General features: G+C 61.9%; 1 protein-coding gene across 3 annotated transcripts in view; it reads right to left on the reverse strand.

Moving 5' to 3' along the window:
- UBE2V1 (ubiquitin conjugating enzyme E2 V1) overlaps window positions 1-13,719 on the reverse strand; it is a 25,893-nt gene continuing 12,174 nt past the window's right edge. Inside the window, exons 2-4 of one of the 3 annotated variants that reach the window (XM_055137837.1) lie at window positions 7,805-7,953; window positions 1,899-2,024; window positions 1-1,377 (exon numbers count right to left, since the gene is read on the reverse strand). In XM_055137837.1, coding sequence (XP_054993812.1) covers window positions 1,231-1,377; window positions 1,899-2,024; window positions 7,805-7,953 — 422 coding nt within the window. In that variant the 3' untranslated portion in view covers window positions 1-1,230. Of the gene's footprint in view, window positions 1,378-1,898; window positions 2,025-7,624; window positions 7,777-7,804; window positions 7,954-13,719 lie in introns of those variants that run through there. The other 2 variants (XM_055137838.1, XR_008630161.1) reach the window with 2 other exon arrangements.

The following is a 13,719-nucleotide window of genomic DNA, read 5'->3' on the forward strand; positions in this document are numbered from 1 at the left end:
CACAATGAATCGCTTTTATTCCGGTACGCATCCACATCTCAGCATCTAGTGGTCCTGGACAGAAATCGGGGGAAACGCAGCGACTCGCCCAGAGTCGGGCCTGCCGGCGTGGGCCCCCGTGGGCCGCGGGAGGCAGCACCCGGAGTCGAGGTCTTTTTGTTCCAGTTGTCAGATTCCAACCAGAGCCGCGCGTCGCCGGGACGGCCGGAGAGAGGCCTGCGCCACGCATCTCCGACTGATTGAGAAGGCGAGAGCCGGGGCGGGGGGCAGTTCACTCGGAGGGACTGTGTGTGCTTGCGAGTGTCCCGTGGCCTTTCTTCACGCTGACCCGCCCGGCACCTGAGCCGGCAGGGCGGGCCGGCCCCCGGTGACCGTTTTTTTCACCTTATCGAAACCTGAGCTTGAGAAAACAACATGGGCCGCGGGTGACAGCAGAGGCCCGGGGGGCCACGGACCCCGCGGGCGTCTCCCAGGCTGGTGGAGAGGAAATCGCGGTGGTTCCCAAATCAAACCAGGTGGCCAGGCTCTCCGCAGCCCGGCCGAATGGCTGCTGGCCAGGGCAGGGGCGTGTCGACGAGAGCGGGGTGTGTGTGCGTGTGTGCGCGTGTATGCATGTGTGTGCGTGCGTGTGTGTGTGTGTGTGTGTGTGTGTGTGTGTAACAGGGGTGCGAGGAGGAAGGGAAGCAGCACCCCTCGGAAAAGGTGGGGGAAGGCGGAGGAGAAGCCCTGAATTCCTCACCGAAGGCCAATTTCTGAGGGGAGCAGAGGGGGTTACAATCGATGCTTTGGCCAAGGGTGGGGGAGGGGGGCGGGGCCAGGACGATGGCTTGGAAGGGGGACATCATTTAAGACTTGGAGAAGGCAGGCAGAGGGGCCGGCGGGCGCCCCCCGCGCCGGGCGGGCGGGCGGGCGGGGGCGGACAGCAGGTGATTGTGTGCGGCGCCTGTCACGGCTGGGCGACGCGCCCACCCATCAGGGCGGAGACCGGCCTCCCCAGACGTTCTTGATCCCAGAAGTGCGACGACGTGGACAGTGGCTACGCGGGCGGGCGGAGCCGGGCAGCGCGCCCCGGCACCGGGAGGGACGGCGGGTTAGTATCGTGGACGGGAGCGTGGGAGAAACGGCCTTCCGGCAGGAGCGTCCTCTGGCGCCCGAGTCCCGAGGCGGCCCCAGCGCACGGCCTCTGGGGCGGGGCGACCGGGGGCGAGACGCTGCGGCGCGGCCGGCCGGCTAGTTGCTGTAACACTGTCCCTCGGGCGGCTGCGGCAGCTTCATGTTCTCCTTGGACATCAGGAGGCGCCGCAGCTCCTGCAGGACCACCTTGATGCTGTAGGAGTTCTGCCACTTGGCCAGCACCGAGATGGCCCTCGGGTCCACCTGCAGGCGCAAGTGCGGCCGGTGAGCGCCAGGAGGGGCCCGCCCGCCCCTGCCCGCACCTGGCCGGCCCTCCGGGTCCCCAGGCCGCAGGGGAAAGGCCCCTCACAGAGAACCGGCCTCGCCGCTTCAGTGCGGCACAGCGCCTGGCCCTGGCTGGGCTGGGGGGTCACGCGCCAGGCTGTCAGGTGACCGCGGTGGTGGCAGCCTGAGCCTGGGGCCGCCCGGGGCGGGCCTTGGGGTTCTCTCAGGTCTCCCGGGGGATCGGAAATGGAGACCCAGCCCCGGGGCGCCCTTCGGACAGGGCGGCGGGCTCCCAAGGCTCTGGGTCTCGGGGAAGCCCCAGGCTTCTGGGACGTGCCCGCCGCTTAGCCTCTGACAGAAGCGAGACCGAAGACCTTAGTGAGCGTGAGCAGGAGAGGAAGGGCACGCCTGCCACCCCCAGAGCTGCCCACGGGGCCCCACCCCAGCCTGCACGCGCTCGCAGAGTGACCCTCAGCCTCCAGGGCGGGAGGACGACTTACCACGCCGTTAGAACTATTGACTCCGTTCATATTAATCTTCGTTACGAATCTTACAAAGGGAGGTGCTTCTGGGTACTTAGGTCCACATTCTATTTTAAGGCTGTATATTCGGTTTTCATAAATTGTCTGGAAAAGACAGGTACAGAAATATCAGTGAATTACACGCAGTGAACGGAAAGGTAACTTCACGCCCATTTCCTCCTAAACGCGAAGTTGGGACCCCCACTCTCAAGAGGACATGCTAGTTTTTAGTCTCACTTTTTTGGTCTTGGGGTCACATTGGGCAGTGCTCAGCGCCGACTCCTGGTGGGCTTGGGGGACCATGTGGGGTGTCAGCGACTGAACCGGGTCAGCCCCGCGCGAGGCAGACCCCTCCCTGCTGTACTGTAACCGCCCCGGCCGCAACCTGCTATTTTTTTTTTTTTTTTTTTTGCTTTTTGGGTCACACCCGGCGATGCACAGGGGTTACTCCTGGCTCTGCACTCAGGAATTACTCCTGGCGGTGCTCAGGGGACCCTATGGGATTCTGGGAATCGAAACCGGGTCGGCTGCGTGCAAGGCAAATGCCCTACCCGCTGTGCTATGGCTTCAGCCCCAGCAACCTGCTATGTTTAAGTTAGCAATACCTAGTCCTTACACTGATCTCCTCCCAAAGTTCTGATCTCAGCAGAACACACAGAATATTCCATCACTGAAGTTCTAAGACAACATTACTAGTGTGCGCATGTGTGTGTGCACGCCTGGCCAGACACGAGAGCAACTGTGACTTCTGACAAGCCTGCAGGAGTGGTCTCCATGCCCATCTGTCCTGCCGAGTGTCCCCCACCCCCAGCCAGCTCAGACACTGGGTGTACCCCACCTTCCTGGGGAGATGAAGAGGGAGCACCTGCTCGCTGGGGCCCCCTGGGGGCCAGCGCCTAGAGCGACATAAGTAACGACGTCAGTGCAGACAGCGACATCTAGTGGTCACTGAAGGGAGTTTTCTCATCCCGATAAACCCCACCAGGCGGGGGTCCTGAGACACGCGCCAGGGACTCAGAAGGCATTTATGACACACCGTAAGACCCTTTCATGTGTCCCTTAGGGCCCGAAGTGACCGCAGCACCTACGCTCAGTGCCGAGTCCCCACACTCTCCTGATTTTTCTCCCCAGGTGCCACCAGGCTCCGCCTCCTCGGGGAACTCGCTCCCGCGTCAACAGACAAGAAGTGAGGGAGGCTGAGCTGCAGCGGGCACAGCGTGTGGCCCCCTGGGCACACTGGGGGCCCCTCCCAACCTGGGGCGGGGGGGGGGAGGAACTGTAGGCGCAAAACACGTTTCCTCCTCGGTGGGCAAATCCCACTCAATGAACAGGGCAGAAGCAGGACGTGAGCCTGGAGACGGATGGGAACTCGGGCCGAGGCCACTGCCCAGCCCCTCACGGGCCCCACGGGCTCCGCCAGAGCCCCAGGCCCCTCCCTGCCACCCCCGCCCCCAGAGCAGCCACAGGAGCAGCCGTCACAAGCCGAGTGGTGACCGTAGGGAGAGGTGGGGCCGGCGTGGGGCCCGCCACAGACGTCCCCGAGCACCACCAGGAGCACCCCTGAGCGGAGCCAGGAGTAAGCGCAGAGCACTGCCGGGAGGCTGCCGGTGGGCCCCCGAAAGTGAGGCCTTATGCAGACGGACGGCAAGGCTGGGGACAGGGAGGAGGAGGCCGCATGCTGCGAGTGGCACGGGGGGGCACCGGCGAGGCGGGGCAGCGGCTGGCGGGCACAGGGCACTGGGGCGAGCAGTCATCAGCGGGCGGCAGAGGGACAGAGGGAGCAGCCCCAAGGGTCCCGCAGCAGGGAGCCAGTGGGCCCAGGGGCTGTGGGGGGCTGTGCTCATCAGCCCAGCACCCGGGCAAGCCACAGACGCGCCCCCACCCGGGCTCTGTACCCCGAGACGCAGCCCCGGCCAAGTGAGAGGAGCGCTGGGGCCCGGCTCCGAGTGTGTGGAAGGAGGGGCGCTGACCACTGACCACCTGCCAGCTCGTGGGCGCGGAGGGGACAGGGAGGAGGAAGTCATGGGTGTGGCGTGGGGGCCACACCCACAGCGCAGAGGGGCTCCGGGACTGGCCCCTGCCCGCCCACGGCACCACCCCTGCAGCGCCCCCGGAAACAGACCCTGCAGGGGCGGGAAGGGCTCCCACAGCACCCCCTCACTGCCCACCCCCCACCGCTGCGCCCCTGCACCCCCCCACCATGGGAGAGCAGGAGCTGGGAGACCAGGGCTGCCCCGCCACACCCGCCCGGGCCTGAGGTCGGCCCACGGGAGGCAGACGCCCAGCTGGCACCGGGCGGCAGTGGCCACTGTCAGTGGGAACCCCCTGTCCCCAGGCTGCCCCCAGCTCTTGCTCCTTTCCCTCCTCCCCCCTCCTCCCCCCCTCCCCTCCCAGAGCAACTGCTGTTCCCCTCGACCCTGGCGCCGGCCAGCCAGATCCTTCTGCTTCTGCTTCTGCGGCCACACCTGCCTCTGCACTCAGGGACCATCCCGGGGGCTCAGGGGTCCGTCTGGGGTCCCGGGGACTGACTCCGGCAAGTGCCCTTCCCGCTGGGCCCGCTCTAATACAATCACGGCCGAAGGCTTCCCCGCACACCCCCGCGGCCAGCACAGACACCACAGCCTCCCCCACGCAGCAGCCCTGCAGACTGCTCTGCACCCTGCTTTCCAGCTACACGGGTCGGCCCGTTTTCTTTTTTTTTCTTTTTGGATCACACCTGGCGATGCACAGGGGTTACTCCTGGCTCTGCACTCAGGAATTACCCCTGGCAGTGCTCAGGGGACCCTATGGGATGCTGGGAATCGAACCCGGGTCGGCCGCATGCAAGACAAACGCCCTACCTGCTGTGCTATCACTCCAGCCCCCCATTTTCTTTTATTTAATTATTTTTGGATTTTTGGGCTACACCGGGCAGTGCTCCAGGCTGAGTCCTGGCAGTGCTCAGGGGGCACACGTGGTGCTGGGTGCGAGGCGAGCGCCTGGCCTGGCTCCGGGAGCGGCCACTGCAGCGCACAGCAGTCTCAGTGGTGTGACGATGCCCGGAGGCCCTGGGCCAGCAGGGCGTGCCCCGTCCCCTCTCTGAGGTCATTTTGTCTCTGCACTCGGCAGCGCCCAGGGTGTCCTCCTGGCTGCACTCACACTCCCCAGCTCAGGGTGCTGGGACTGAGCCTGGGCCGGCCGCACGCAAGACAAGTGTCCTGCCGGTGACCGACTGCTCAGCACGGCTAGGGAAGGGGGTGGCACTCTGCTCAGAACTGCTGGGTCAGAGTTGAACTTTTTTTGCTTTTTGGGTCACACCCGGCGATGCTCAGGGGTTCCTCCTGGCTCTGCACCCAGGAGTTACTCCTGGCGGTGCTCGGGGGACCCTATGGGATGCCGGGGATTGAAGCTGGGTCAGCCGCGTGCAAGGCCAACACCCTCCCCGCTGTGCTGTCGCTCCGGCCCCGCCAAAGGATAATCTTTGAGTGACGTAACAGCAAACAGGCAAGAGACAAATCGAGTGCTGTTTCAGGCTGTGACACGCTGCTGCGCTGTCCGGCACACACCTGTGCCCTGACCCCGACCAGGCTGCGCTCGGCGGTGCCCGGGGCCGGGGGTCTCCTCCACGACCACCTCAGTCTGTTCTGGGCCAACGGGGTGCTGGGAACCGAGCCTGGGTTGACTGCACAAGGCAAGCGCTCTGCTGCGGTGCAGCTGCTCTGGCCCGTTTCCTGGGGGCTGCGGGGGTCACCGCGAGAGCAGCGCACAGGCGAGGCCCATGGACAACGCCTGACGTGTGTGAGACCCAGGGCCTGATCCCCGGTACCACGTGGCCCCTACACAGCTGAGCGGGGCCGGAGCACTGCCGCCCGCGACTACCAGGAGGCCCGACACCATGAAGCACGGGTGAGGCGGGGGGGGGGGGGTGGGGGGGGTGAGGGGAGCCGAGACCCCCGGCACTGCGGTGAAGGCCAGCCCCAGGCAGAAAAGGCACATGCTCGAAGGCGGCAGACCCCAGTCTGCCCCCCGGCACTGCCAGCAGGGAGCCCCCCCCAAACAGAGGAAATGACACAGCACGTGACCCGGCGACCATGCTCTTCCTCGCAGACCAGAGGGAGCAGGCCGCCTGCACCCACGCAAAAACCGCCACACAAAAAGCAGAAACTCCCCAGCGCCTGTCAACTGAGTGATCGAAAGATCGAGCACTGCTCAGCTCCAGGGGGGCACTGGGCACTCTGCCGGGATGACCAGGGAGCACTGTGCCAGGGAGGCCACACCTCGTGGCAACGCTTCCCCTGCACGCCCCAGGGTGTGGCCAGAGCCGACCCCCAGGACGCAGGCCGCGGACCCAGAGAGGAGCGAGGCTGGCGGCCGAGAGGCCCTGGGGGCAGAACGGCGTGACTGTGAGGGGTGTGGGGGTCTTCATGACGTTCTGACGTGAGTGAGTTCGCACGGCTCCGAGCAATGAAAACCACTGGGTTATACTTCCAAGGTAGGGGGCAGACAGCCGCTCGCCTTGCACGCAGGTCAACCCCCGGCACCCAGAGAGTGGCCCCAGGGCCCCCCCCCAAGTCTATGCTACAGTAATGCATTTTGTACTATGTATCGGGATTGGCATGTCTCGATACTCTGTGGCAATACGCATCGCAGCTCAACAAAGCTGTAACGGAAGGGTGGGAAACACCTCGCAGAGGGCAGCTACCAGGAGCGTGGAACAAGCTGAAAATCAGCAGGAGGAAGAGAAGGTAAATTTACGGGTGCTTGTGCTCGTTTCAAGTTTATAATTTTGTGGTCTCAAACAGATTTGCACGGCTAAGTGCTTCACGCTCCACTTGCTGGACCCTGAAAGCAAGTCTCTCACTCAGCCCGTCCGTCCTGAGCCACTTCCCGGGCTCGGGGAGGCGGAGCCACCCGACACCGGCCGGCAGAGGCTCAAGGACACGAGCTCCAGACCCGGTCCCCCGTACTGCAGAGCCACCAGGTCCTCGTTAGCCAGACCGGAGGAATACGGGGAGAGAGGAGTGGAAAGAGGATCCCGGGGATCAAGGCGTTCCCGCGCCTTCTCGGCGGCCCGGCCAGAGACGAAACAGGATTCTAAAAGGGCCCAAAGTACGACAACAGCATCATGAAAATGACCCAAAGGCGTCCCCTGGAAGGGTCTGGTGGGCCCTGTGAGGCGCTGATGGCAGTGCGGACCCTGGAGAGCGCCCGGTTCCGGCCTGCGGGGGAAGAGCGGGAAGCATCGGTGCCCGGGGTCCTGCACAGGCCCCCCTGACCCATGTAACCCCCCGCCCCAGGCCGGCAGACACACAGGATCTGATCAGCCTCTGAAGTCAGGGCCGCCTGCGGCCGCCGCCCCCCGCCCCGCTCCTGCCGGGGGCTGACGGGAGCAGTGCCGGGACCAAAGCCACCGGGCACTCGGCCCCTGCAAGCAGCAAAGACCGCCTCTCGGGAGGTTTTGCTGTTTACTCTAGAGACACTTGAGGAAAACAAAAGGAAAATGAAAATGGGAAAAAGCAACAGTTCCGGCCCCGTGGCCCTGCCTCCTCTGCAAAGGCCGCTTGGCCACACAGGAGGGTCCGCAAAGGCCTCCCCACCGCTGGACAGTGCAGCGGTCACTCGGGCTCCGTCCCGAGCCACCCCCGAGAGCATCAGGGCTCCAACCACCCCGTCCACGCGGGCCTGTCGAGTCACACTAGGAAGGCGAGCGTCCGGTGTTTGCTTACCATTCAGAGGGATTACACAGCACCAGAGGAGGCTCAATACACATAAACCGAAACCGGTCAGAAAAGACTAGCCACATTTCAGAAACTATACCGTTGGCGAGCGCCCGAGAGGGCCACTCCGCCCAGAGGAGGCGCAGTGAGTGTGAGACAGTGACACGACAGCCGCAGCTCGACGCTTACTCTTGGAGGCCCAATTATCATCCCTGTCCATCGTGTAAGCGTCATGTCTTCGTCATCTTCTAGACCCCAGCTAACTGTGCCATCTCCTACGCCCTTCTGGCCTTCTTCCAGTTCTTCCAACAGTCGGAAATTGCGAGGGACTTTTACTCCTAAAATAAATGGAAAGAGATTCAAGATACTAGCAACTGCAGGGGGACTGTCCAGCCCGGGCCAGCTGCTCGCCCCTGCCGCCTGGAGCAGAGGCGCGGCATGCAGAGGGCGGGAACCTGATGGCCCTAAAGTCTGCGGTGCCAGGGGAGGTGACCACGAGCCCAACAACCGGACGACAAACCGAGCCCCCCGCCCCCACCCCCAGGGTTTGGACAAACGACTGCGCGAAAGACTGTGTCTGGGGTGCGCGGCCGCAGGCAGGGGAGCCCGGGGCATCACCAAGAGATGAGAAACAAGAAAAGGGAAAACTCTCACCACCCAGTGCCCGTGCAGTGCCCGAGCTCAGGGCGGGGCCAACTGGAGCCCTCGCACCGTGGGGGGCAGTGGCCGGCATGGAGGCCACTGGACAGTCGCCGTCACCCGGGTGACCCCATAGCCACCATCCCTTCTCGTGCTGGGAGCCAAGCAGGGGCCTCACACAGGCCAGCCCCCTGCCCCAGGGCCGCCTCCCCTCTCTGGCCTCCGCTCAGACTCACGCCAGCCGAGCACCCTGTCCTGAGTGCCGAGACTCCAGCGACCAGCAGCCTCCCACGGCAACCCTGAAGCAAGCCAGCAAAACCCTCGGGCGGGCGGGGCACGACGACGATGGGGACTTGAGGTTCTAGAAGCTTCTACCATCTCAGAAATGCCAGAGGGTGGGACACCCCATACTCAGGCTCACTCAACTCCAACGGCGGCACTTCACACGCACCCAAGAACAAGCAGGGAGGGAGCAACAAGGATGCCCTGCCACGGAGCCCACACGCCCGCATCACGGATACACACGCATGCGCACAGTAGGAGCCCCTTCATGGAGCCCACATGCCCACATCACGGGAACACAGGCACGGGCACGGCAGGAGCCCGCGTCACGGATACACACGCACTGGAACACGGAGGGCCGTACGCGAGACAGTGATGGGGACTCGGATCCCTGGAGGGTGTGGGGTCTCGGGGCCCAAGGCCACAGCAGGATTCAGGGAGCCCCAGAGAGCAAGGTTCAGGGCCACACCAGTGCGGGAACGGGAGCAGGGTGGGCTGCGTGCAAGGACTCCCTCTGGCTGAGGAACGCTTTCCGGGAAGGGGGCACGCCCAGCAGGCACAGCAGGCGCACAGAGCCAGGAGCAGGCCCTGAGCACCAGGCGGTGAGCCGACTCCCAGTCTCCCCAGAAACACAGTCTCTGGGGCCAGAGTACGGCACGGCGGCCAGGCACTGGCCCGCACACAGAGAACCGGGCTCGGGCCCCTGCACTCTAGGCGTGAAAACAAACCCAAACCCTCTGACTGGGCACGTGCTCCGGCCCTGTGGAGAGGGAGGAAAGGGCAGGCGCAGGGGCAGCAGCAGCAGCTACAGAGGCCCCGGCCCGCCTGGGTCAGAGCAGGGCAGGGACGGCTACAGGGCACGGGGCCCGCGGGGGGCACGGGCCGGGGAAGGAGGCGCTTGCACACGGCTCGCGCCCAGCACGCGACTCCCTCTGCGCCCAAACTGAGGGCACCCTAAGAGTTGCTCTCAGGGGGTCTGTGACGGGGGAGGAGCCACCAGCGGTTTCGGGGCCACGACTGAGCCCTGAGGGACGGTCATTAGCTGGGTCAGGGTTCTGGTGCTCCTGGAGCAAACGCTTCTCATTCCCTTTTCCATGCTTCTGGGCCACACCCAGCGGTGCTCAGGGCTCGACCCTGGCAAGACGCCCTCCCCGCTGTAGCTGGCTCCAGTCCCAAAGGAGCACTCTGCTTCCTGGTCACGTGTTTCTGCCGAAGCCACAGGGCCAGGCACAGCTCCGGGACACAAACCCAAGACCAGCCAGGACGAGCCGGAGTGGCACTGCGGACTGTCAGCCCGTGCACGGGGCCCCCGACTCTCCTGAGCAGAAGGCGGGACCCCTCCCCACGCTTAGGGCAAGTCCCGCCAGAGGCACCCCTGGGGGCGGCAGGAAGGCCAGCCTGAGCATCCTGGCGGCTGGGTGCAGATGAGCCACCCACTCGCCCCACAGCTAGAGTGGCTTCCTCCAGCCACACACAACAGCACTTGTGACACCTGCACAGAAAACCCGGCAACGCCACCACCTTTGTTCAGGAAAAGTTCAATCCAAGACTCGAGTAATCCCAATTCAGGACAGACTTGGCGGGGGGGGGGAGGGGGGAGTCACTACACGCTTTCAGTGGTTAATCTGTATGTCTGCCCGGAATAAAAATGTGTACCAAACAAGCACTGAGTCAGGTGGCTCAGAACTGTTCCGACTCACGGGGGAGGCCCGGGCCCAGCCCCCAGCACACGGTGGTAGCTGGACGCAGACAGCCACCAGAGAGATTCACAGAGGCCAGCAGGGTGAGTGAGCCCGGGTTGGCCGAAAGAGGAAATTCAGACACAAAAAGGACGAGGACCAATCTCGAGGGCACCTGGCGAGAAGGCCCGAGAAGGCCTCGGGGGCCAGGCCCGCCCCAGCACACTGACCCAAGGGACCTTTTTTTGAAGGGGGGGGGACTCACCCAGCGCCACCCAGCGGTGCTCAGGGGCATCGAACCCAGGTTGACGGCATGCATGGCAAATGCCCTCCCCGCTGTACCATCGCCCTGGCCCCACCCGCCATGGACTTGAGCAGCAACACCCTGGAAACACTCCCTCCACCCGGGCATGTGTGGAGCTCTTGCCCAAATAATCACAGGCGCACTGCGGTTCTTTTGAATTTGTTCTATTTTCTGACGTCTGTAGAGGAGGGAGAGATGCTCTAAGTGACCCTAGGATTCCCAGCAAGCGTATCCATTAAATCATACAATCGCTTAAATCCAAAGCAGGGGCGAGAATGCCAGTGTGGGAGGGGGGCCTTGCGGGCGGGCGACCCTGGTCCAAGTGCCCAGCACCAGACACGGGCCCCCGAACGCGGCTGGATGCGGCCCCCAAACAAGACAAAAACCAAAGTGAGCGAAGCCCCTATCCCACCTGAACTAAGACCAGAGGGTCCCTTCGACTTACGGGAGGCCAGAACCCGGACGGTGACGGCCACCACAGAGGAGAGGCGGCTCTGGCTGTGGCCGCGAGCGAACCACGAGTCAGCCCTAACACAGGCACAAACCAGAACTGGCCGATACCTGCTAGGCAGCCCGCAAATATTTCAAGCAGGAGCTGGAATACACATACATTTTTCAGAATACCTGCAGGATGTACTGGCTTATTACAATAAACATTTATTCCAGTTGAACAGTGATTCTCAGGTGTTTCTGCTGTTGTCTCGAGGCCCATTCACACTCTAAAATTAACAAAGAGGGGCTGGAGCGATAGCACAGTGGGTAGGGCGTTTGCCTTGCACACGACCGACCCGAGTTCAATTCCCAGCATCCCATATGGTCCCCTGAGCACTGCCAGGGATAATTCCTGAGCCAGGAGTAACCCCTGTGCAGAGCCAGGTGTGACCCAAAAAGCAAAAAAATAAAATAAAATAAAATAAATTAAAAAAATAAAATAAAATTAATGAAGACTTGCAAACCCCCTCTTAGTTAGACTCAGCTACTGCTATTCACGGACTTAGAAACAAAACTGAAAACAGAATGTTCTACTCGGGGTTTTGCTTTTTGTTTTGGGGCCACACTAGGCTGTGCTTAGGGCTATCTCCTGGTTTGGTGCTCAGGGGTCACCCAGGGACCGTGTCGGGTGTCGAGATCAAACCCAGGTCAGCAGCAGCATGCAAGAGCCTTACTCCTGTAGTATCTGAAAACGTGTGTGTGTGTTTTAGGGCCACACCCAGTGGTACTCAGGGCTTACTACTGGCTCCGAGTTCAGGGATCACTCATGGTAGGATCAAGAGACCATACGGATGTCAGGGATTGAATCCACTGTATGATCTCTCTATAGTCCCTATCCGAAAAAAAATTTCATTTATATTATTTATCTGGGTCACACCCAGCAATACTCAGGGGTTACTCCTGGCTCTGAACTCAGGAGTCACTACTGGCAGTGCTCAGGGGACCACATGGGATGCCGGGGATCCAACCCGGTCAGCCACGTGAAAGGCAAGTGCTCTACCCACTGTGCCATCTTTGGCCCCTATCTAAAAAACCCTTAAACTTCTTAATTTGGTTAAAACAAACCATGAAAAAAACTATTTAAAAGAGGGGAGGGCCGGATAATACAGCGGGCAGGGCGCCTGCCTTGCACGTGGCCGACCCAGGTTCAATTCCTGGCATCCTGTAGTCCCCAGAGCCCACCAGGAGTGATCCCCGAGCACACAGCAGGAGTAACCCCTGAGCGCAGCTGGGTGTGGTCCAGAAACAAAAGGAACAAAATAAAAGATCAGTAAATAACCTGTAGCACTGTGGTCCCGGTGCTCGAGCGGGCACCAGTAACATCTCCATTGTCATTATGAGACTTGTTGTTACTGTTTCTGGCATATCAAATACGCCACGGGGAGCTTGCCAGGCTCTCCGAGAGGGGCGGAGGAATCGAACCCAGGTCGGCTGTGTGCCAGGCAAACTCCCTACCCGCTGTGCTATCGCTCCAGTCCACAGGTGCAGTAAGTAACCTACCTTATAAAAATAACGACTTTCAAAAAAGAAGAAAGTAAGTTAGGAGACTGGGAGGGGTTTAGAGACGCATTTCCTGGCTTCAGCAGCAGGGAGGGGGTCTGAGAGACAGCCAGGAGGTTCAGGCTTTACACGGCCAACCCACGCTGGCAGCATACAGGGCCTGAGCACTGCCAGGAGCAACCTCTGAGCACAAAGCCAGGAGTAAACTCAGGCCTGCCAGGTGTGGCCCGCAGGCCAGAATATCAAGGGAAGAATAGGAGTGTGGAGAGCCCAGGAGGAGGGCTCGCACTCGCTCCTGAGTCACCGTGCACCCACCAATGGACGGCCAGAAACCGCCCCGGGGCCTTGGTCGCTCACCATCCCCTGCAGGGAGCAGTCTCAGCGGCCACAGCCTCGCCACAAGGCTTGGGCACCAAACAGCCCAGCCCAGCTGGCTGAGAACTGCCACACGCGACCCTGGGGAGGCTCCCAACCACCTCAAAATTTTTGTTCCTTTGGGTCCTAACTCCCTACGTTTAACTCAGAGAATATTAAAGACCAGGAGGCGAGTGAAGACTGATGGAGGCTGGAGAGAGACGCTGTACAGCCCTGCACCCGCCAACCCGGGGCCGAGCCCCCTGGTCCTCACATGGCCCCCTGAGCTCCGCCTGGAGTGATCCTTGATCCCGCTGGTGAGACCCCCCCAACAACAAAACAGAAACAAAGATTGATAAAACTTGAGTTAATCAGGCACGAGTGGTTAGATATTCCGTCAATCTGTATTTAGCTAAAGCTTGAAAAGTTTAGGTTAATAAATCCAACATCTCTAAAAGGAGATGTTTTGAGTTTTCACCTCATTCAATTACTTCAGACATTTCCATCTGCCCTCAAATATCATCTAAAACCAAAGAAATAATAACAAAGGAAAAGTCGGGAATTATACAACATTTGCAAATTACGGAAGGTTCCCTTAGCTGTTTTCCGCCACGGAAGTGGCTTGTTCGCTGCGGGCTGGGTCACCGCTGGCTGCGCCCACTCCACGCTCCCGAGGAAGAACCCGCACGACGCAGAACTGCAGACCCACAGAGAAGACACACGCACGCGCAGCCCACCTGAACCCCACAGCACGGGCGGGAGAGAACCGCGGCCTCGGAGGACACCGCTGTCCAGCCTGGAGGGGCTGGCTCCCCTGACTGGGCAGGCGAGTCACTAACGGGGTCCCAGGGATT

This window comes from Sorex araneus, chromosome 5 (assembly GCF_027595985.1).
Source record: "Sorex araneus isolate mSorAra2 chromosome 5, mSorAra2.pri, whole genome shotgun sequence".
In the NCBI taxonomy this organism is placed as follows: Eukaryota; Metazoa; Chordata; class Mammalia; order Eulipotyphla; family Soricidae; genus Sorex; species Sorex araneus.